Source organism: Medicago truncatula, chromosome 4 (assembly GCF_003473485.1).
Source record: "Medicago truncatula cultivar Jemalong A17 chromosome 4, MtrunA17r5.0-ANR, whole genome shotgun sequence".
In the NCBI taxonomy this organism is placed as follows: domain Eukaryota; kingdom Viridiplantae; phylum Streptophyta; class Magnoliopsida; order Fabales; family Fabaceae; genus Medicago; species Medicago truncatula.
In genome coordinates this window covers 25,784,112-25,808,768 of record NC_053045.1, presented here as the reverse complement: position 1 = coordinate 25,808,768, position 24,657 = coordinate 25,784,112, and the positions used below count along the sequence as shown (strand labels likewise).

At 33.6% G+C, this 24,657-nt stretch overlaps 4 protein-coding genes across 4 annotated transcripts; 1 reads left to right on the top strand and 3 right to left on the bottom strand.

The window, feature by feature from the left end:
* The first annotated feature begins 208 nt into the window (after nucleotides 1-208).
* LOC120579955 (expansin-B15) lies at nucleotides 209-7,395 on the top strand. The gene is made up of 5 exons (XM_039832724.1): nucleotides 209-389; nucleotides 646-758; nucleotides 2,180-2,361; nucleotides 2,485-2,727; nucleotides 7,296-7,395. The coding sequence occupies exons 1-5, from the start codon at nucleotides 209-211 to the stop codon at nucleotides 7,393-7,395; spliced, it is 819 nt and encodes a 272-aa protein (XP_039688658.1).
* A 2,688-nt stretch (nucleotides 7,396-10,083) lies between these two features.
* LOC25492150 (dirigent protein 2) lies at nucleotides 10,084-10,795 on the bottom strand. Its single transcript, XM_013600218.3, has one exon. It carries the CDS (start codon nucleotides 10,752-10,754, stop codon nucleotides 10,218-10,220), a length of 537 nt encoding a protein of 178 aa, XP_013455672.1. The 5' UTR covers nucleotides 10,755-10,795; the 3' UTR covers nucleotides 10,084-10,217.
* Nucleotides 10,796-14,086: 3,291 nt separating this feature from the next.
* Nucleotides 14,087-14,626, bottom strand: LOC11445205 (dirigent protein 2). The gene has a single exon (XM_003605911.3). The coding sequence runs from the start codon at nucleotides 14,624-14,626 to the stop codon at nucleotides 14,087-14,089; it is 540 nt and encodes a 179-aa protein (XP_003605959.2).
* Nucleotides 14,627-17,088: 2,462 nt separating this feature from the next.
* Nucleotides 17,089-21,925, bottom strand: LOC11444046 (B-cell receptor-associated protein 31). Its single transcript, XM_003605910.4, has 2 exons — nucleotides 21,495-21,925; nucleotides 17,089-17,712 (listed from the first exon to the last, which is right to left on the bottom strand). The coding sequence occupies exons 1-2, from the start codon at nucleotides 21,775-21,777 to the stop codon at nucleotides 17,330-17,332; spliced, it is 666 nt and encodes a 221-aa protein (XP_003605958.1). The 5' UTR covers nucleotides 21,778-21,925; the 3' UTR covers nucleotides 17,089-17,329.
* Between the last annotated feature and the right edge of the window lie 2,732 nt (nucleotides 21,926-24,657).

The following is a 24,657-nucleotide window of genomic DNA, read 5'->3' as shown; positions in this document are numbered from 1 at the left end:
CTACTTAATTAAATTTCCTAAATGAAATGATAATGAATAAATACCTGCGATAATTTCGTACATTACAGGAGTAGTAATTGATTACACGATTAATTGGTTGATATAGCTTTTATGAGAAAATTAAAATATAATACCATTTTTGAAAATATTTTTTACTTTAAATACGACTACTATATACCTCTATCTATTCATTTTAGCAAATTGCATCATGGCTGTTGTTCTTAATTGCATGATTTCTCTTGTAATATTTTCTTCTCTTATGTTAAACCCTTGTTATTGCCTCAACCGTAAATTGTTTAAAAATGTTTCTGAAATTCAAAATGATAATGATCAATGGCAAACGGCAATAGCTACATGGTATGGAGCCCCAAATGGTGCTGGATCGGATGGTGAGTGATACATAATATACTCATGTTTTTTTAGTTACAAACTATGAAACACTAACACTACTCAGATTAGACGTGTCCGACACCATGATTACACTAAATTATGTGATTTTCTTAAATTATTAGTGGTGTCGGCATACCCATGTCATGTCCATTGTCCGACCTATGCATCATAGGTTACAAATAATATTCATGTTCTACTTACATTGATAAAGATTTATGTATATACTTGTAAAAAAAATGATTTTTTTGTGTGTAGGGGGTGCATGTGGATATGTTGAAAGTGTAGAGAATCCTCCACTTTCTAAAATGATATCAGCTGGAGGTCCATCTATTTTCCTTGGCGGGAGAGGATGTGGTGCTTGTTATCAGGTGCATGCAATGGGACTCTTGTTTGTGTTTTTTTTTTTTTTTATATATAATATAGACTGGTGCTAGTTACACCCCAAAAAAAACAAGTTACACCCAAATTTATTTAAAATTTTACAATAATACCAAAATTATCCTCTTCATGTAAATTTCTAAAAACCCATCTTTTATGATCATTCTGAACCCTTACCCCCTTTCATCCACAAATCACCATAGATGTGCAACCAAGATCTGAATCAACATCTTTGTTATTGACATGTACTATATTCATAAAGGTTAGTGAATTTCATTTTCGATGAGTTTCTATTTGTTTATTGTTTGTTTTGGTATGAGATATGCTTATCAATTTGATTTTAAGTGAGAGGTTAGTGTAAATTAAGTTTACGTGTATGTATATAAAAGAGGTTAGTGTAGTTTACGTATGTAGGTTAATGTAAATTCAAATTTACGTATGTTCAATTTAGATTAGTGTAAATTCAGTTTACTTACGTTTAATATAGGTTAATGTAAATTAAGTTTACTTACGTTCAATTTAGGTTATTTAGTTTACGTATATGTATATAATATGTATATAAGAGGTTAGTGTAAATTCAGTTTACTTACGTTCAATCTAGGTTAATGTAAATTAAGTTTACTTATGTTCAATTTAGGGGTATATTAGTCATTCTAGGGTGTAACTTGTTTTTTTTGGGGTGTGACTAGCACCAGTCTATAATATATTAGCAAATCCCTTTTTTTATGTAAATATTAAAAGCAATTTCTCATTTTAATATTTTTTATATTTTTGACAATATTTCAAAAAAGAAACCATGTGTATGGAATTGAACAACTAAAATAAGGATCGCATCGCGGGGTCGGTTTGATTTATCTCATTTTTTTTCATTCAAAAATCATACTGATTTTTTTTTTTTTTATCAAGAAAAATCATACTGAATTAGTTTTCTTTTAATATTAATATACATCTGATCTTCGTCTTCTTGTAAAATTATGTATAAAAATCTGTGATTCGTGACCATAATTTTGCTACAAAATGTGTTGCTTGTTAATTCAAATACAATCATAAAGGGATTTCCTTGTCAAAAAACAGAAAAATAAAACAGGTGATACTTCTGGTACTGTAGCCCTAATTTGGCTTGGTGCCGTTTATTTTCTTATATTATATTTTGCTATTAAATAAAACAGATGATACTTATTTTTTTATTATTTTTCTGGTTACAGATGATACTTGTTTATAAAAATAGAGAGATAATAAGAGGTATTTTATGAAACAGTTTTAAGAAACTAATTTCTTTAAAGAATAATTAAAAATTAAAATATTTGACTTTTTTTAAAGAATAATTTCTTTTTCTAAAATCTTTAATGTGGCATTGGTTAGTACGACTTTAAATATAAATATATTTTAATATTAAATGTTACATTTTCAGGTGAAATGCACCGAAAATAGTGCATGCTCAGGAAGTCCAGTGAATGTGGTGATAACAGATAATTGCCCCGAATGTGAATCTGCCCATTTTGATTTAAGTGGAACTGCCTTTGGTTCCCTTGCAAATCCAAACCAAGCTGATAATCTTCGCAATGCTGGGAAAATTAACATTCGGTACACAAGGTATTTAGGGTTTAAACCCGGCCCCTACATATCGCGCGTGTGTATGTGTTTTTTTTTCTTTTTCATTAGTATTAGTATGACAAACACTACACTTATAATTCCTCCCATAATTTCAACTTGCAGGGTTGCATGCTCTTTTGGAAATTCAATAGTCTTCACAATTGATAATGGAGCCAACCCATACTGTTTTGCAACAGAAATAGAATATGAAAATGGAAATGGTGACCTAGTTCAAGTTGAATTGAGCCAATCAAACACATGGCATCCAATGTTTCGTTCTTGGGGTTCAAGATGGGCTTTTAACACAGGTTCACCATTACAAACTCCATTTTCCATTAAGCTTGTTGAGACATTGAGATTTCAGATGTACACAATAGTATTTTGTGATATTTTATGTTTTCTTTTATTTTAATGTAGTAGTTGAAGTTACCTCTGCAGAAGTATGGTGACCCATACTTGTTAGAGTGTTTAAGACTTTGTAATCTTGGTTAGGTGACAGACTACTATGCTGTCCTGCTGTTCACTTTTTCTGTTTTTTCTATATATTGTATCAGAAACTTTATTTTGATGTAGAATGAAATTATCTTCAAGTTTCTGAAATAACTTTTAGTTCTTACAAATGGTATACAGAGCTTCTTTGTTCTTAAAGGGCCTGTGATTAAAAACCCTTGCTTTCTTGACACCCAACCATTTTTCTTGATGGCTTCAAACAATATTACCCTTCCAGCACCTCCTGTATTTACAGGAAAGAAATATGAAATCTGGTCTGTGAAGATGAAGACTCATTTGAGGGCATATGATCTTTGGGAAGTGGTGGAAACAGCTGCTGAACCACCACCTTTGCAAGAAAATCCAACTGTTGCTCAAATGAGATACCACAGTGAGCAAGTTGCCAAGAGAGCTAAGGCTCTTACCATCCTTCACTCTGCTGTGAATGATGATGTTTTCATGAGAATCTCACACTTGGAGACAGCAAAACAAGTTTGGGAAAAGCTAGAAGAAGAGTTTTTTGGGAATGAAAGAACCAAGCAGATGCAGGTTCTAAATCTCAAAAGAGAGTTTGAAGCCTTAAAGATGAATGAGGCTGAAAACATAATTGATTTCATGACGAAAGTTATGAAAGTTGTGAATCAAATCAGATTGTTGGGAGAACAATTTCTTGATAGCAGAATTGTAGAAAAAGTCTTGGTGGTTTTACCTGAAAGATTCGAATCAAAGATTTCTGCACTTGAAGAATCAAAAGATCTTTCCAAGATAACCTTAACAGAGCTTATAAATGCTCTTCAAGCTCAAGAGCAGAGAAGACTTTTGAGACAAGAGGAAGCATCAGAAACAGCTTTACAAGTCAAACACAAAGGAAAATCCATAGCAACCAAAGGTGAAAAGAAATTTGTTGGAGAGCACTCTGGGAAAGATACAAAGAAGAAGGAAAGATTTCCAAAATGTGGAATTTGCAAAAGAACCAGCCACAAGGAAAGTGATTGTTGGTACAAAGGAAAAACACCACCACCATTTCAATGTAGATACTGCAATAAAACTGGGCATATTGAGAGGTTTTGTAGGCTGAAACAGCAGCACCAAAATCAACAAAATCATACTTCTCAAAAGGCAAATGTAACTGAAATTGAAGATAGTGAAGAACTCTTGTTCATGGCCAATACTACAAGGAGTTCGGAGGATGGAGACACATGGTTTATTGATAGTGGCTGCACACAACACATGACTAGCAAACCAGAACTGTTTTCAGAGATCAAACCCGCTGCAGGATCTGTAAAGATTGGAAATGGACAGAAAGTTGCCATCACAGGTAGAGGAACGGTGAAAATTCACACTGCAACAGGTATTAAATACATTTCTGATGTACTTTTAGTTCCTGAACTTGATCAAAACCTGTTGAGTGTGGGCCAAATGATTGAAAAAGGTTATTGTTTGTTATTTAAAGAAGGAAGTTGTGTGGTTACTGATGTTAATGGTCATGAATTATTTGAAGTAAATATGAGAAAAAGAAGTTTTCCTATTAACTGGAATTTAGTTTCTGAACATGAATGTAATATGAGTAAAGCTGAACTTGATTCTAAGCTTTGGCACAAAAGATTTGGCCACTATAATTTGAAATCTATTCAATTTGCTCAAAAGCAAGAGTTAGTCAAAGACTTGCCCAATATTCAAACTTTTTCGGAGGTGTGTGAAGGTTGTCAACTTGGTAAGCAACATAGGTTGCCTTTTCCAAGTTCAGCAACATGGAGAGCAAGTGATAAACTTGAATTGGTTCACTCAGATGTTTGTGGACCTATGAATACTTCTTCACTCAATGGAAGCAAGTATTTTATTCTTTTTATTGATGATTTTACAAGGATGACTTGGGTTTATTTTCTGAAACAGAAGTCTGAAGTTTTTTCTGTTTTTAAGAAGTTTAAGATCTTTGTTGAAAATCAAAGTGGTTGTTTATTGAAGAAACTTAGAACTGACAACGGGAAGGAGTATACTTCTGCAGAATTCAATAAATTTTGTGATGATTTGGGTGTTGAACGTCAACTTACAGTCAGCTACTCGCCTCAACAGAACGGAGTTTCTGAAAGAAAGAATAGATCTGTCCTTGAAATGGCTAGATGCATGATTTTTGAGAAGAAATTGCCAAAGTCCTTCTGGGCAGAGGCAATAAACACTGCTGTCTATCTCCAAAATCGACTTCCTACAAAGGCGGTAGAAGGGATGACACCTATTGAGGCTTGGGGAGGCTTCAAGCCGTCTATCAAGCATCTGAGAGTGTTTGGTTCGCTGTGCTACACTCACATACCAGATGTGAAAAGAAGCAAATTGGATGAAAAGGCTGAAAAAGGAATTTTAATAGGCTATAGCTCAAAGTCTAAGGGCTATAAAGTCTATGGAATTGATTCAAATAAAATTTTCATTAATAGAGATGTTAAAGTGGATGAAGATGCATATTGGAATTGGGAGACCTCTCAAGTTGATAGAGGTTCAACTTTGTCTTCTCTCGAGGATGCAAATGAAGATCAAGATGAAGAAGTTGATGATGACTTTGCTGTTAGAGGTACCCGACCTCTTTCAGAGATTTATCAAAGATGCAATAGTGCTGTCCTTGAACCTACCAGCTTTGAAGATGCTAGTAAAGTTGATGAATGGTACCAGGCTATGAAAGAGGAGATGGACAACATTGAAAAGAACAAGACATGGCAGCTGGTTGACAAGCCTAGAGACAAGAATGTCATAGGAGTGAAATGGGTCTATAGGGTCAAGATGAACCCAGATGGATCCATCAACAAATACAAGGCCAGACTTGTTGTCAAGGGCTATGTTCAACAATCCGGGATTGACTACACAGAAACATTTGCACCGGTAGCAAGAATGGATACTATTCGAATTCTTGTAGCGTTGGCAGCACAAATGAAGTGGAAAATTTGGCATTTAGATGTCAAATCAGCATTCTTAAATGGTAACCTTGATGAAGAAATTTATGTTGCTCAACCTGCTGGTTTTTTGGTGAAAGGGAGGGAAGACAAGGTGTATAAGCTTAATAAAGCTTTGTATGGGCTGAAACAGGCCCCTAGAGCTTGGTATAGCAAAATTGATAGCCACTTTCTTAATCAAGGATTCAAAAGGAGTGAAAATGATGCAACTCTTTATGTAAGAAGATTGTTGGATGGTGGTTCCTTAATTGTCTCTTTGTATGTTGATGACTTGCTAGTAACAAGCAATAATCAACAAGAAGTTCAACAACTTATGGAGGAGATGAAAAACCAGTTTGAGATGTCTAGCTTAGGGGAAATGAACTATTTTCTCGGCTTGGAAGTGCATCAATCTGAGAATGGAATTTTTTTGAATCAAGAGAAGTATGCTCGTGAAGTTTTGAAGAAGTTTAAAATGGAAAGCTGCAAATCTGCTCCAACTCCTTTGGTGTGGAATTTGAAACTCTCAAAGGAAGATGAAGCTGAAAAAATTGATGCTTCTCGTTATAGAAGTTTGATTGGGAGTCTACTCTATCTTACTTCATCTAGACCTGATCTTATGTATGCAGCAAGCTTACTCTCAAGATTTATGCAGAATCCTACCAAGACACATTTTGCTGCAGCAAAGAGGGTACTTAGATATGTTAAGGGTACTACTCAATTTGGAATATGGTACAAGCCAAGTGAAAATGAAAGTTTGTTAGGCTATGTTGATAGTGATTGGGCTGGAAATATAGATGACATGAAGAGTACTACAGGCTATGCTTTTTCTTTAGGCTCTGGCATGTTCTCATGGAACTCGAGGAAACAAGAAATTGTAGCTCAATCCACGGCTGAAGCAGAGTATGTAGCCGCAGCTGCAGCAGCAAACCAAGCTATTTGGTTGAGGAAAATACTCGATGACTTGGGAATACAACAGCTGGAAGCAACTGTGCTTTATTGTGATAGTAAATCAGCAATTGCTATTGCTGAAAATCCAGTTCAACATGGAAAAACAAAGCATATTCAAGTGAAGTACCATGCCATACGCGAGGCTGTTAAAAATCAAGAGATCAAACTTATTCATTGTTGTTCTGACTCTCAAGTTTCTGATATATTGACTAAATCTCTTCCAAGAGCTAAGTTTGAAAAGTTTCGAGAATTGCTTGGAGTGTCCATCCAAAATCTCAAGGAGGAGTGTTGAGACATTGAGATTTCAGATGTACACAATAGTATTTTGTGATATTTTATGTTTTCTTTTATTTTAATGTAGTAGTTGAAGTTACCTCTGCAGAAGTATGGTGACCCATACTTGTTAGAGTGTTTAAGACTTTGTAATCTTGGTTAGGTGACAGACTACTATGCTGTCCTGCTGTTCACTTTTTCTGTTTTTTCTATATATTGTATCAGAAACTTTATTTTGATGTAGAATGAAATTATCTTCAAGTTTCTGAAATAACTTTTAGTTCTTACAAAGCTCACAGAAAGTGGAAATGGAAATGGAAGTAACAACACCATTATAGCAGAGAATGTTATTCCACAAAATTGGCAACCTGGCCAAGTTTATCGTTCACTTGTTAATTTCTAGATTTTAAATGAAAATAGGTACCCTTCTAGTGACTTTTAATTCTAGAAGAAAATTCTAGTGACTTTCAAAAAAAATTCTAGAAGAAAAGAAGACACAATTTGATCTATAGTAATCTATTCTGCATTATGTTAGAGAGCAATATTGATTATGTTACAGTATGGTTGTCTTATTTTGGTCTATATAAGCATTGTAAAATTTGATCTATTTCGATTCTTTTAACCCTAATTTCCTCTCAAGCAATGCTATTTAATTTCTCCAGAGAGAAATTGTCCGGAATGGCTGGCTAGCGATAATCAATTGTCCAATTAAATTTCTTTCTGGCCACAAATCAAGGGAGGTGGTGGGGCATAATTTAAAGGAAATATTGAGTTCGTACATGTTATCTCGTGAATCTCTCGAGACAATAACTATCGAGATACATAGCAATTTCCTTTCCGCTCTTAATTATGAAGTGTGACTTCGCGAATTTGATCGCAAAATTTGGAGAAATCATATCAATCTCATTTCGATGGCAACTAAGACACTACCCATGGATCCTTTTCACTTTGAGATCGTGTGAAAGAAAATCTCATACCATATAGATGAAAGTAGGGTTATGCATAAAAACTGGTTCGCATGAACTGTAACTTAAAATCCATTTATTCAATCCAAAAAGCGATAACACAAAACCCTCTCAACAAGGTGTTGTTCGTCAAACAGGAATTGCAACCGGTTTTTGGAACCGGTTTTAATCAAAACGCGATTCAAAAACCTACACAGCAACAACATCTGAAAACGCAATTCTGATTCTTAAAAATGTGAAATTAATTCAAACGTGATTCCTCTTTCAGACCCAAAACGTGATTTTGATCTCAAACAGTGATTCTCAGTACGTGATTAATTCCTCAAAAGTAACAATTCAGTTTCATCACTTCTTCAATTATCATTATCATTATCGTTATTATTACTCCTTAAACCACTTCCTCCACAATGTCGGAAAGGACATTCTTCCCATGACTGCGTCTAATTACCCCCCAATCCACTGAGTCATAAGCTTCCTTAAAATTCACTTTGAACAACATAAGTTTTTTTTTTTTTGAATTTTTGGGCCTCATCCACCATCTCATTGACAATCGAAATGCCATCAAGAATTTGCCTATTTTTTACAAAAGCAGACTGAGGTTCTGACACAACACTTCCAATGACCTGTCTCAACCCGTTTGCTAATACTTTAGCTAAAAAATTTATAAAGACTCCCCACCAATGATATCGGTCGAAAATCATTCAAAGACCGAGTACTATCCACCTTGGGAATGAGAGCAATAAAAGTTGAATTAATACCTTTCGACAACTTTCCGTTCCTATGAAATTCTCTGATAAATCTCATAATATCATCTTTCAACTCAACCCAAAAATCCTTTATGAATCCAAAATTGATGTAATCCGGGCTCGGGCTCTTGAAACTATCGTAGTCCCACACAACCGCCTTAACTTCATCCACGGAAAAGGGCTTGATCAAAGCGCCCTCTTCCTTACAAGTTAACACTCTGAACTAGAGATGTCCAACACCTGGCCGGAGCATATTGTGCGCACAGAAATGTGAAGAAAAATGAGAGTAAACTGCATGACGCACGGGCTGCATGCCCTCCACCAATGCACCATCCACACAATCGAACATAAAGAGTTACGTCGTCTCCAGCTAGCAAAAACCGAATGAAAATACTTAGAATTGGCGTCGCCGTCACGTAACCAATTTAACCTCGGATGTTGCCAACATATACTACTATTAAGACGAGACAAAGTGTGAATATCTGTTATAATACCATGTAATTTTGCATATTCATCTTCCGATAACTCCTCACCTTCTCCTTTAATATCAAGAGCAGCCTGCCTCCCTTTTAGCGAAAGAATCTTCGCAGGAAGACTATGTGTGAGGGACACATGTCACTCCTTCAATGCCAATTTAATTAACTTCAATTTTTCTCTAAGCACAAAACCACCCCATCCCACAATCTGAAACGATTTCCACTTGTCACGAACAAATTGTTTGTAACCAGGCGTGTCCTGCCAACATTTCAGCATCCGAGAGGGCCGAGGTCCCCAATTCTCTTCATCAACATATAAGAAAATAGGGCAATGATCGGACAACCGACGCAGATGAGCCACCTGAACACAATTCAGCCACACCAAATACCACGATTTAGAGAGCAAAAATTTGTCCAACCGACTCATAGATTTTCCATCACCCTTAAACCAAGTAAACTTACGCCCGCAAAAAGGTAAATCAATCAAAACATTTTCATCAATGAACTGATTGAAAGCCTCAAAATCTGCTCAACAACATTTGGGTCTTTGGATTTTGTTAAAAAAAATATTTGGATCTTTGGATTCGTATCTTCTCAAAATATATAATTTACACATTTCATTGTAGGTTCTATGCTTAATGGAATCTTGAACAAAAGTCTAGTTTTCAAGACAAGTTTTATTTTGAAGAGTTTTTTTCTCTCAATATTTTCCACTATAAATAACCAATGGCAACCATTCTTATATTGGAACTCATATTAACTATTGCGACTAACCTCTTTCTTTTTCCTTATTTTTTTTTTATAAGAGGCTAGTCAATTTTAATCACAATCCCAATTCCACATGGAATAAGAAAAAATAATACTAATAAAATCATATAAAAGGTGAAAAAAGTAATAATACTAGTAACAAGACAAGATAAATTATTCCTTTATAATTTTCATTTATTAATTAATCTATATAAAGCTTGTATGACATCATACATCCATATGATATTATACATCAACAAGCATTAACCATATAAATAATACATAATTTTCTCAAGGTAGTGCCAAAGTTATGGTCAACCTAATGACAGAACGTTCACTTGGAGCATCATAAGACATAGTTTCAAACACAACAAACCCTCTTGCATATCGAAACCTTCCTGTTCCAGAAACAACAGAGAGCTCTCTTGAATTCTCACGTTGACGACTATTACCTTGTATCTCCAAAGTGCTACCACTATATTCCCCATTGTTGAACACAAGTGACAAAACTATGTTCACATTTGCACCATCTAGAGATGTCACTGTAATTACACCTTGTGCCCTTCCAATTTGAGTTGAAAATGGACTAGGGCTTAACATGACGGGGTCATCAACGACAAATATTGTTCCGAATGAGTGGTAAGACCAAACCCTTCCGTTGATGCCGATAACCGGCATAACGGTTGCGTTGAATCCTCTTCCCACATCTTGTAGGTAGAACACCAATGTTGATGTTTGATTTGGTGCTTGACCGTTAGTTATGATGATGGTTATCAAAAGTAGTATTGAGGATATTATTTTGATCGGTGTTGAAAATGTTGGTGCCATTTTTTTAGTTATTGTAACTATTGATTAGAAATGTTGATGAGTTTATTTCCTAAAATGGATGGAATTTATAGAAGTGATTAGAGGCAGAAATTGTGCTTAAAGAGGAAGGGTTCAATGATTTCGTAAATGTTAAAGACTTTTCTTTCACATAATGTTATAACAATTTAATTTTGAAATATGTGTCGTACGTTTATCATGTGAAGTATACGGGTAGCTTATAGAAAAAAATGTGAGTACGAGTAACACTGTTAATAAATTATATACATACAACGAAAATTACAAACACTCCGTGAGCTAAACTCTGTTAGTAGAACAATGCATAATATATACAGGGGCTGAAGTTCAAACCCCGCACACCCCACTTCTCTACATGTAAAATGTGTGAGCTTCAGCCACCAATGAAGAAGCAAAACTAATCATGGAAAAGGGAAGTTGCGTACCAAATGGTGTAAAGTTAGTATAGTGAAATTAACGTGGATGATAATCAAAACGTTAGACGTATAACAAGCATTAAGAGTTGGCTTTCATAGGCATGCATATACCATGTCAGCCTCCATTACAATTTGTGCTATACAATCGTGACATGAGAATACGTTATTGCTTTATTCACCGACCTGATGCAAACGTAAGATGCATAACTAGCAAGAAATCTAACCAGCAAGAAAGGTGTTTCATTTGGCCTCAACATATTATTCTTGTTACATGTATGTAAGAAAGAGCATGTGAGCATGATTGTGCACATTGTTATGATGAATCGGTATTGTCCTTCGGTTTTCAGTTTATTTTGAATGCCAAAAAAGTGATTGAGATAAAGTGGTTAATGATTTCCACCAAAAAAAATATTATTTGAAAGAATTCGAGTTTAATTGTTGGATGAAATAATTTTTTATTAACTTTATTTATCTCGTGGGCTAACCCCGGATTACTAGAAATCCCTTACCTTAGGAACCGGCGAGTTATAAAAAAAAAAAAAAGGTTTATTTTGAACGCATTTCAATATCTCACAATTTTTTTTAAATATTTACACAGCAGATTAATAAGAAATGTAAATTAAAAAAATAGGCATTACGAACTAGTTCTTTTTGTCCTTTAGTGGTTTACCTTGATGACCAGGTAAATCTTGAAACTAGTTGTTATTCCTTGTGCTTTTCTTCTCAGCTTCTGATCTTCGATTTTGATCTTCTTCAGCTTTAGACATGTTTCTTCTATCATTTCATTTGGTGTTTACTCAATCTGTACTTCTGATGTCATTCTAACTTGCTTCTTATCTTTTGAACTTCAATCATTTTTGTGCCTGGACTTGTGATGACAGGTCATCTTACGTTATTTTTAGCATGTTTTTAAGTCATTTTCAGTAGGTTTTAATTGCGGAATAGAGGAGTATTAGATCAATTGCTTATGATTTCGGGACATTTGTAATGTTTTCTATATTTGGGTCTGTAATTCTATTCTTCCCGAAAGTTAATTAGCAATTCTAGGGTATTTTGATGTATTTCACAAAGAAATCATGAAAATCGGCAAAACAAGACATCTAAAGATTAGTGAAAACTTTGGGAAGATCAAGAATGAAGTTTCAAAAGGCCTCGAAAGATGTTACAGAGGGAGAAATTATGTTCTCAGATCCCAAGACATCTTATATGGAAGCAAACACCTAAAAGGACGGAGAAAATTACTTCAGTTTGTTGCTTGATTTGCAAGAAAATAAAAATGAATAAATCTCTCATCATGCTCCTCGGTTCAAATTCGTTTTGCACAGGGTCTGAAAATTCCTTACGCATATTTTCATTTGTTCAGCCAAAGATGATATCATCAACATAGACTAGAATAATAAACATATCATATTAACTAGATTAATTTTACGAAAAGTGTTAAGTCAATATGTCCTCTAGAAAAACCATTTTCTTTTAGAAAATATCTCAATCTCTCGTACCAATTTCTTGGTGCTTGTTTGAGACCATATAGAGATTTTAAGAGTTTGAAAGCATGGCTAGGTTTTTCCTTGTTGATGAAACTAAGAGTTTGATGAACATAAACTTCTTCATTTAGAAATCCACTAAAAAAATGGACATTTTACATCCATTTGAAAAAATTTAATGCATTTATGAGTTGTATATGCACATAAGTTTAATGCATTTAGAGAGAAAAACATAGAGAGGAAGTTGTGAGTATCACCATAAGAAAGCTAGCGAGCTTGGATTCAAGCTTGTTCATGCTTCTCCAACAACCAACCTTTCTTTGTTAGTTATGCTCTCACTAGCTAACTGAACTCTCTGTGTTGGGATTAGATTTAATAGCTAGGATTCTATGTAGCACTCTTAGTCTGGCTGATTGTATATGATTTATGCATTCAATATAATCTTTGGTTTAAATGTGTTCTTACTGCTTTTGCCGACGTGCAATTCGTAAATGAACTTTTGATTTAGTTTAAGTAAAGAATTGCCTTAATATCTAACGTACATATCTGGTTTACACCGTGTGTAGGTGTTAATACTCAAGAAATAGCGATTAGGTCTATGTTCATGTAAAACTATATGGTTGTATGCCATTAAAAAAAAATTAGCTATTTTGCCACCGAGCATTGAAAGTCAATTGGTTTAATGGATTTTGCATCATCATCCAGGAATGGAGATGTGTGCCAAGGGATGAGTGGAGTTATATTTGAAGGAAAAAAAAGTATGCAATTGATTAAGTGGAAACATTAGATGGGATGTTATCCAAATTGAATCCGACGATAACTTTCTCTAAACTTGTCATATTTTATTTGTGATCCTACTACCAAATCGACTTTTACAAACTTTGATTAAGAATTTCTCTGAATTTAAAAACGATCAAAACTAAGTCCAGTCTTTGTGGTTCGATACAATTTATTTTTGATAAAACCAACACAATACTTAATATTGTATGAGGATAGGTAAGGATCATCTTTATCACTCTCTTCTATGGTCTGAGTTCTCAAGTTGTATATTCTATATGCATTTGAGGTGGTAGAGTATCCAAGAAAGATTCTCTAGTCTTACTTAGAGTCAAATTTTCCAAGAGCAACGTGATGCTTAGAGGAAGCTTGTTTCTTTCGATGTTTTGATGTCTCAATGATGTTTTATGGTTATGAGATTTAGGGTGTCGGACATAACAATAACAATTTGTTTCTTTGTAACAATATGCAACCTATAAGAAGATAAAAGTTCAACTTATACCCTAGATTAAATTTTTAATTTATTGATACATATTCTAAACTTTTATTTTATTTTATGAAAGCTGGTACATATATAAAGCTTGTCAGATATCATACATCCATATGATATTATTTACCAACAAGCATATACATAATTTTCTCAAGATGGTATAGCCAAAGTTACAGTCAAACGAAGAACAGAATGATTAGTTGAATCATCATAAGATACAGTTTCAAACACAACAAATCCTCTTGCATATCGAAACCTTCCTGTTCCGGAAACAACAGAAAGCTCTCTTGAATTTTCGCGTTGTCGACTAGCACCTTGAATCTCCAAAGTGCTACCACTATATTGCCCATTGTTGAACACAAGTGACAAAACTATGCTCACATTTGAACCATCAAGAGATGTTACTGTAATCATACCTTGAGCCCTTCCGATTTGAGTTGAACCTGGATTAGGGTTTAACATAATAGGGTCATCGACTACAAATATTGTTCCAAATGAGTTGTAGGACCAAACCTTTCCATTGATGCCGATAACTGGTTGAACGGTTGCGCCAACTCCTTTTCCGACATCTTGTAGGAAGAACACCAAGGTTGATTGATTTTGTTGACCATTAGCTATGTTGTTGATGGTTATGAGAAGTAATATTGAGAAGGATATGATTTTGAGTGGTGTTGAAGATGTTGGTGCCATTTTTTTTGTTATTGTAAAATGATATTGATGAGAAATGTTGATAAAGTGGCTGAAATTTATAGAAGTGAATAAAAGCAAAAAGCATGCTTAAAGAGGAAGATTTCAATGATTTCTTTGAAACGTTATAGAAATATCATTTCAAATTTGTACCATTTTTCATGTGAGGATATGAGTAACACCGTGCAATTAGTTACATTACAATGATTACATAAAATAAAACGGAACTCCCTCCATCTCATAATTAGTGTACAAGATATTTTTTTTTTCTTCTCTATTTCACAAGATAAGCTACACATAAAAGAAAATAACAATTTTAATAAATTATGTTTGGCAAAAGTCAATAGTTAGATTAATATTTACCCTTTTGTTTGAATTTGAAGTTGCGACTTTCAACTCACTTCTAACTCACTTTCAACTCATTTAACCTTTAACTCAAATCAGTTGAGCTACCCAACCTTCAATATACTTATTAATTATTATTCTTTTTTTTTTCTTTCTCAAGTAGTTTAGTGGCTAGAATTCACTTTTTCGAACCCGGGCCTCTGCATATAACAATGCATGTCCCTGTCAACTGAGTTATGCTCATAAAGACTATTAACTATTGTTATATTTATCATCATCATAGATACAAGTATAATAACTTGAATATGATACAGTGAAAACTAAATATGGTACAAAAGAAAATAATGAATACGACCTAATTGTTTAAAAAGAGTGTTACTTTCAACTTTAAAAGTAATTTAATTGATTTTTTTAAGTAAATGGTCCATCTAAATATATCAACATTTGATTTTAGTCCCCCTAAAATATTTTTTAGGCTTTTGGTCCCTCCAAAAATTTTCATCCATGAAATTAATCCCTACTTTTTAGTTAATTCATGTCTAATTAACCTTCATATTTTTAATAAATTTTCCATAAGTGGGTAGAAAAATGACAATATTTTCCAAAAAAAAAAAAAAAATTTAACATAACATGAATTTAATATAATTTTTTTAGCATCAAAAACAAAAAATCATATTTAATTCATGTTTTGTTAAAAAAAATTATTTTTTTTAGAGATTGTCATAATATTCTATTCATCTAGAAAATTCGATTAAAAAACATGAAGGTTAAACATGAGTTGACTAAAAAAGTAAAGACTAATTTCTTGAATGGAAAATTTTGAAGAGATCAAAAGCCTAAGGAATATTTTAGAGGGACTAAAATCAAATGTTGGTATATTTAGAGGGACAATTTATTTACTTAACCCATTTTTTAATTATACCCTCTTATTAATATTTGAGTCTCACTTGAAAATTATTATTTTTCTATTCGCATTTATGATGATAAAGATACACTAATGATTAAAATAATTTTAAAAATTACTATTCTTTATTTTATCTTTTCTTAATATGTGTGAAGTAATCAAATACAACGGATAGAATCGGAGGAGGATAAACCATGTAGTGTAAAAGGGTTTAACGTGAATTGAGATTAGAAACGGTGGTAATCATCAAACGTAACAGGAACAAAAGGAGCATTAAAATTTGGCTTTATAGCATGCATATATATGCCAGCTTCCATTACAATTTGTGCTATGAAATCATAACAGGAAATACGTTATTGCTTTATTCACCGACTTGAGTCAAATTGGTTAATGTTTGAAGGCCTAAAATTAACACATACACTCACATGAAATGTGTTTCATTTAGCTTCAAAGCATGTGATCTCAGCACAAGTTTGCACATTATGAGTCGGTTTTTCTTCAGCTTTCGGTTTATTTTGAACGTCATTTCGATATCACTCAAAAAAAAAAAAAAATTAATATTTACATATTAGATTTCTTTTTTTTATGGATAAATATTTGCATAATCTAACAAGTAACAAATACTAAGGGTTCAATGCTTTGTTGTAAAATGCATGAGCTGAAATTATATGATGAATATATTAAGGATTTGGATTCTCTCGTTATCCAACATGGTAAAATTTTACCATCAAAGAAACACAATTACCCGTGTCCGTTTTGAGAAGCATGGTAATTGAGTTTCTTTGCCCATGGCAACGATGCCTTCCTCTTAAAAAAAAATTCTTTAACAATACTAAAAGATAAAAAAAAAAAAAAAAAAAAAAAAAAAAAAAAAAAAAAAATTGTTGGGGATATTTAGAAAAAATAGTTGAGTTGTTTAAATAATTATGGTGTGAAGTCCATTAAATTAGATAGTATGGATGTCGGTGCTCTTAGAACACTACGAGAATTTTGTTGAATGAGGAACAACCAACTGACATTATTTGGCCGCAGTTGTGTTCTCCATGCACAGGCAGCAGGTGAGGCCTAAGTACTTTATCTACACAACATTTGTGAATGATTTATCCTCTTTACAAGTCATTCGAAAGATAACAGCTAGGTAACATCATTCATTCCTTTTTGAATAAGCTTAATTAGCCCACCTAAACTAGCATATAGGAGAATTGAACTTGAGACCTTGAAGAGGAGATGCATAATTGCATCCAAACTATGAAATTCAAAATCAACCTATGGCAATAACAATCTGTTCCTTTATAATAATATATAGCTAGCTGCTTAAATAACAGTCAAGTATACTCAATCCACATAGCTGTTTTTAGACCATAAAATTTACAACTGTGAACTCATCAAGGAAACATGGAACACTAAAACAGCATTTGAAACAAAGAAAACTGTTCTTCTATGGATATTTTTAACCCTCATGTACTCTTTTTGTTATCAAGGTGTGAAGAGCTCTGGTCGATGGCCTCCAACTGACTCCGAAGATTCTGATTGTCTTCCAAGAGACGATCATATTCCATAAGGAACCCCTCAGATTGCTTTTTAAGAGCCTCTACTTCAGTTTCCAATGTCTTTTCCTTGGTTCCTTTCGCCTCACATTCAGATTCGAGCTTCTTAACCTTAGACTTCAATGTGGTAATTTCTTCGGTCAATGCTTTTTGCTCCTCTGTGCTGCCATTTTTACCGTCCTCAAAACTTCGGGTTTGTTTCTTAACAGCTTCCATGGTCTTCCTGAGTAAACGAAGCTCTCTTATGTAGTGGTGCAATCTATCAATCATTAGAGAGAGGAACAGCACAAAACCTGCACATTTTATTATAAGTGAAAAATCAAATTCAAGGACCAAAACATCTATAAGGATGAAAAAAATTGATAAAAAAGTTAAGACAAAGAAACATCCAACTGACATAAACTAAGCCCGGATACATAGTATAATACAGATGCAATACGACACATAAATGAAATTTTTAAAAATCAACATACTACGACATGTCTAAGAATGCAATACGTGTCATATGTGAAATTTTTAAGAATCAAGATACTATGACACGTCTATGATACATTACAAAAATGTATTCATATATATAATCCACAAAGCTTAAGGTCATTTCGCTAACAACATAAAACATATCAGTAGTAGTCGATATATGATGATGAGCAGTTACAAGAAAGTATTTGATCATAATGTATGCGTAGTTACATATATTTCCCCCACGTATTTGTACTGAATGCATCACAAAAACATACAGTCGTGTCTTAAGTTAGTAAGACATATTGAAGATGTACAGTATCCAGAAGACAGCTGTCTTTATCACGTGAGGTGGATTGAAGATGTATATCGGTGAAAATATTTCTATAAAGAAATAGAAAGAAAAAAAATATTTGGATACGTAATGGGAAAGTATCAGACACAGCATTGGATGTGTCGGACATTTATACTTCTCCATTTTTTGAAGCGTCTGGGCTTCATAAGCAACAGCTAAAACAGGGAAAAAAGCTACATCAAGGAATCTTGGCAAGATAAACCACCTTTAGGAACTAGTATAGAAGTAGCAGGGAAAGTCATGCAATGTGAAAAGAAAACACAAATCAAAATTCTACCCTGTCTAAAGCAAGCAATGGAAGGTTTGAAACCCAGTAAGCAAAAACTATGAAAACAAAATTCAAATCTATTAGCATTATCCAAACAAGACAGCTGGCATATTACATGTAATAAATTCGAATATTTCAAATATTTTTAAATGAAATGAAAGAAAATAAAAGTAATGCTTGATTCAGTAGAAAGTTGGATTATCAATCATAATTGGTGATGGAGAAATGGAGAGATGTAAATCATCGAACTCAAACTAGGTGGATACATTGCAGAAAATGCTTCGTGTGTATTATCAGTGATCGAAAGGTGTCTTCACATTTCATAAAACAAAAATTACCAAACAGCTATAATCAACAATAACAATGGTTTACAGTAATGAATGGTGAGGGATAAAATGCCAATCAGAACCTAACCTGTATCCAGGATGAAAATTCGGTAGTGGAATGGACAAGAAAAATGAGATTAGAAATGATAGAGCTTACTTAAAATGGTTTAGCCATATGACTGAAAGTCGCAAGAAGAAGAATTTATCAAATTGAAGAAGCCCAGGAAATAAAGGTTGATGAAGACCAAGGAAAACTCTGAGGAACCATTCAAAAATCCTAGATCTGGATGGGCCTTTTCTATAACTTAATTTTGACAAAAACACAATGATTCTGTTCATACCATCAATGCAACTCACCTAGTGGGAAATAGTTCTTGTTGTTTTCAGTATTTATGCCAAGAAAACAGAGAAATGCCAATCAAGCTAGTCAATAATATGAGCTATATCAAAAATCACTAGATCACCATAGTCCCCATCAATACATTATGCAGATTTATAAATTTAAAATCATTATTGTAAAATAAATAAATAAATAGATAGCTAAAATGGGAAACCAAACTATATAGCAAGGTACTAAAAAAATTCAAAACTTCATAATCTTTTGGTTGGGATCAATCAATCAAATCATATCTAAATCAGCAACAAACAATAGAATTGATATTCAACAAGGTAGATGAAAATAAGTTGCAAAAACATTAACTGCTATGACTTAGACTGACGTGAAGAAACTTTAATATTGAGACTTGCACAATATGAAAGTAAAGACGCTAAAGGCGGCAATGTTAAGACGGACTGTCAGGAATGAGAAATATAATTGCAGTTTGGGAAAAAACCAGGATAGTTAAGTCAACAAATTCTAAATTATTTTTTCCTACATTCCAAATCCATCCAATTTTGCCCCTTGTATTCCCTCCCCTTTAGCCAACTTTTGCATCAAACACCCCCTCAACCAAAGAGTTATTAAAAGGTTTGAAGATTGCTATATACATAGCCAATAACCATAAAACATCCACTGCATGATCACACAAGATCAGAAAAGTTTATGGAATAGGCATAAGCAAAGATATTGCTCATCTCAAGCATAAAAATTTCAAGCAATCAATTATATGCTTGCGGCGATTGCTGAGCTGATAATGATGACTGTTATTTCAGTGATACCTGCTTAAGTCAAACATTCACACAATCACAACCCCACTCCGAGACACACTCCACCATTCCCAGCCAAAACAATAACCCACGAACATGAAAATTCGAAACAAACCACGAAATATTGAGTCATTTGATGTTAACTGCTAGATCAGATACCAATCAAGTGAATCATTGTTTATCCGATGTCATAAAAGTCAGAGGAGTGTATAACACCAAATAGCATTCAATAAAAAGGTCCATAGCTACCTTATATAGAACTCATATCAAAGGAAATAAACATTAACTAGCAATGCACAAAACACAATCTTTTCAATTCATCTTCTGTGTTGATCACAATCACATACGGCATTTTCTTTATAATGGATAATAACAAAAATGCATTTGATCAACAAACCAAACACTGTCAAGCTAATTAGTCCTTCAAAGAAATTTCCCTTTTAACTATAATCATTGCAGAAAGGGTAAATATGTTTTTATTATTCGAAGGAACTGAAAAATAGGTACACAAAATTTGACATAACAATAGAGACGAAAAACATACTGAGTTTGACCAAAAAAAAAAACAGAGCGCATACCTATTTTAGTCTATAAGTAAAATTGCAAGACTCAACTTAGTCTAAAATAAAATAAAATCAAAGCCACTTTTGAAGTTTTAATCTTCTAGAAAAATAACCATGGACAAATTAGTCCTTGCCTCAAAAACTTAATACTCGCCTCTTTAAAGAAGGTAGAGGACTAGATTGTCGTAGTTTATTTTTCTCCTAAGACTCTGGTAAGTAAGACATAAATTTGAGTTTTATGGCATATATCTTAAAAGCCCGTATGATTAAAAAATACTTGTTTGGTAACTGCCATTTTAACACGAGCTTATAGCGTATTTTCTTGAGCTTATAGCGGTTATTAATAAGCTAACTCAAGTAGCCTATAGCTTAAAGCTTATAACCTATCACTTTTTATCTCAATTTTACCCCTGCATGTCATTTCATATTTATAAGTTACTTCAACCACTAATTTTACCAAACACTACAATCAACTAGTTTATCCGCTATCAGTTATAACTAGCTTATAAGTCATCCACTATAAGCTTGTCAGCTATAAGTTAGCTTCTATGAAGTACAGATACGGACAGTGTCACCGGACACGACAAAGACACTGACGCGGACATACCAACACTCCTAATAATTTGAGAAAATCGCATAATTCAGTGTAATTATGTGTCTGTGTCAGACACAAGGACACGCCTAATCCGAGGAGTGTCTGTGCTTCATATTAGCTTTTATTTTTCGTCACATATAAAATAGGGTGTGGCAGTTTTTCCTCATAACTAAAATAGGACTTCACTCATACATGTCTAACCCTTAAAACATAAAATTCTCAAATAAAATAAAATAATATAATCCATCATTTAATCAAACAAAACAAACAATCCCATTACAAATTCTTACCAGATAGGGCTAATTTCAAATAAAACAAAACAAAACAATAATAATCATAAAAAAACGTGAAATTGGAAAGTACCCATTAAAGAAGCTTCAAGCATATGTTTAGACATAAGAACTTGATCAGTGGGGTTAAGAACACCAGCTTCCACCGTACGTTGTTGGATCTTAGCCATACTATAAAGACTAGAAGAAAGCACAACGATCAACGTAGCACCAACTGTAGTAACAACGATTGGTCCACGACCTCTTTTGACTCGATCCAATGAAACAATCACCAATTTTCGAAGTGGGGTTTTGAAAACTAGGGTTAGGATCAATAGCATTTCGCCGAAAATCGCAGTGTAAAGTAACTGCAACATCGTGATGAATTTAGTGTGTCAGTGTAAAAGATGAAAGGGAATTGAAAGAGATGAGAATGTGAAGAGAAGTGAATATGATGAAGCGTGTCGGTTTGGGTTAAGTGTTTGATTTGATTGTGTGCTGGTCCAATAAAGTACACAAACCCTTTGGTTTAGGTAGGTATCTTTTTTTGCTTTTTCTAGATTTGAATTTGAGTTTTTCTTTTTTTTTTGATGGATTCTATTTTTATTTACCTTTTTTAATTTTGATGAATTTAATTTTTTTTATTTATTTTTTTGATCGCTAATTTTACTTAGTTTTATGAATGAAAGATATGAAACAAGTTTTCAGCGCGGCCCTTTGGAGTATATGGAAGCATCGAAACAATAAGGTATGTAACAATGTTACTGAAACAGCTTAAGCTATTTGTGCTCGTGCAAGTTCTCTTCTTACTAGATGGAGGAATGCTCAGACTATTCGTCATCTCATCCCTAAGTCTCCCACTACTCTGAATGATTTTAAGTGGATTAAACCAAGTCCCGGAAGGTTTAAATGTAATGTTGATGCGTCATTTTCTCAAGCTCTGAATCGAGTCGACATTGGTGTGTGTATTCAAGATGAAGAAGGTCGATATGTGTCAGCCAAAACTGAATGGATGACTCCGCTCCTTGATGTGGAGTTGGGTGAGGCTTTAGGTTTATTATCTGCAATGTATTGGGTTTGCGATCTACAGCTAGGTATTGTGGACTTTGAGCTTGATTCCAAAACTGTGGTAGATAGTCTCTATGGTAGTAATTGTGGCGTCTCTAATTTTAGCGCAGTGATCAATGACTGTAGACGCATGTTAGCTTCTGATTTGGCAACCTATGATGTTAGGTTTATTCGGAGACAAGCCAACGAAGTTGCTCATAGCTTTGCTAGAGTGGCTTCGAGTCATGCTAGTTTCCATATTCATATTAGGATTCCATCTTGTATCTCTACTATTATCATGAATGAAATTCAATAAGTTTCTTCTTGTCAAAAAATAAAATAAAAATGAATTAAAGTTAAGAATAATGTTCAATGACCGACTGATATGAGAAACTAATTAAAGTCCGAGCAAAATTTTGCATGGACTAACCCATAAAAATTGACATAAAGAGAATTCGAATTTGAGATCAGGTGATAAATGCACTCCAAGGTCTTAGTCGTACATTACTAAGAGGGAAAGTGTGGTATCGAGATGATGGAGAAACATTTTTAGTATCTTTCATGGGGTGGAATGTGAAGATGGAAATTGGTTTATTGATCATTTAGTTAAAGTGGGTAGTAATACGGAAGATACTACTATAAGTTATAGTTTTCACATTTATGTTTACGTTTAAGAAAACTACATCATAAAGATTTTGGATCATCTAATTCTCACATATTGAAGACATTTAAACAATGTACCTTCATCCATGATAGAAAACATAAATCTCTATCATCTGATTTCCAGTTTATCTATTTCTCATCTGTTCTTTCTCATGATCTGTTCTTTATGGTTGATTTAAAAAATATTTTATTGGAGAGCGAGAACCCTTAATCCTTTGGTTAGTTATTAACTTTCATTGTCCTTCTGAGGTTAACTCAGTTGGTAGAGACAATGCATAATATATGCAAGGTCCGGGGTTCAAACTCCAGCCACCACGAAAAAAGTTAGTAACTTTCATCAAGTTACATATACTTATAGAAGTCCAATTGCACTCCTTCATTGTGTATCTTTTTACTTAAGTAGTTGTGTTTTTTCACATGTACATTTGCATCCTTTTATATATGTTATGCCAAATCGGATAACTTTTTTTCTTTCTTTCAAGAAAATGTATCCGACAAGTGGTCTTGGAGGTCTACTGTTAACGATGTTTATTCGGTAAATGATGTTATAGGCTTCTTAATCGTGTGGATGAAGGTGATAAGATGCAACTATAGGTGTGACGAGATTGTTCTCCCCACCACCACGCCACCTCCCTCATACGGTGGATGCATTAGATCTTTCGCAATCTAGCACTTAGTTTTCAAATCCACGATTTTTCTTCTTCGTTTTCACTTGGTTTTCTTCTTCGGTATATCTTTGTCGGTTGTTTGATATGTCGTCGCAAGATTATTCCAGGTTGGGTGGTTGGTTGAAAAGGAGGGAAGTTGTAACACCCCAAATTTTCCATATTATATATGTGTGTGTTCATGGTATAAATCTCTAGTTATTATTGTAAGGGATTTTATTTATACATGTTTTTTTTGTCTATTATTACGACATCGTGTGAATTAATAAGAAGTGTGTGCATATTTTATTTTAATTATTTTAGAAAAATGATAGTAGTTTACTATGAGTATTTATGAGTCTAAAATTTTAGTCATGGGCGAGTGGATTGACTGATTAGTATTTTGTTGACAAAAAAAAATATTATTAGATAGAACTGTTATTGTTATTACTAATTAGTAATTACTAATAGAAGAAGAAAAATCGATGACAAATGCCTATGCTAAATAATCCTATAATAATGGGACACATTTATTAATAGATATTGAGTGACGTGGAAGACAAGGATGGGTACCAGGGAACAAGTGCCATAGCCATCCACAGTAGATCAAATTAGTGTAACAACGTATAAGCCTACTACGATTGTATATGTCCATAACCTAATAGGCAACCTGAGAATAAATTAAAGGAAAAAAAACAGGGCTGCTATGAAGCAAAGGTAGAACATGTAGAAATAACACCGATAACAGAAGCAAGATCAACATAGCTATTAGTTTCTGTTGAGGCAAAATCTTTAATTTATTTTAAAGATAACAAACTTTGATGATTAAGGAATTAATGGACTTTGATTAATTTGTTGGTATTTAACTTGTGCTCTTGAGTGATTAACTAAGACAGAACAAGT

What these genes read in the sequence shown, in the direction of transcription:
- LOC120579955 (XM_039832724.1), top strand. Translation starts at nt 209, where the DNA reads ATGGCTGTTGTTCTTAATTGCATGATTTCTCTTGTAATATTTTCTTCT. An exon ending in GATGTGGTGCTTGTTATCAG is followed by an intron (nt 759 to 2,179) that starts GTGCATGCAATG and finishes TTACATTTTCAG; the next exon opens with GTGAAATGCACCGAAAATAG. An exon ending in ATTAACATTCGGTACACAAG is followed by an intron (nt 2,362 to 2,484) that starts GTATTTAGGGTT and finishes TTCAACTTGCAG; the next exon opens with GGTTGCATGCTCTTTTGGAA.
- LOC25492150 (XM_013600218.3), bottom strand. Translation starts at nt 10,754, where the DNA reads ATGGCACCAACATTTTCAACACCGATCAAAATAATATCCTCAATACTA.
- LOC11445205 (XM_003605911.3), bottom strand. Translation starts at nt 14,626, where the DNA reads ATGGCACCAACATCTTCAACACCACTCAAAATCATATCCTTCTCAATA.
- LOC11444046 (XM_003605910.4), bottom strand. Translation starts at nt 21,777, where the DNA reads ATGTTGCAGTTACTTTACACTGCGATTTTCGGCGAAATGCTATTGATC. An exon ending in GCTTGAAGCTTCTTTAATGG is followed by an intron (nt 17,713 to 21,494) that starts GTACTTTCCAAT and finishes TAAAATGTGCAG; the next exon opens with GTTTTGTGCTGTTCCTCTCT.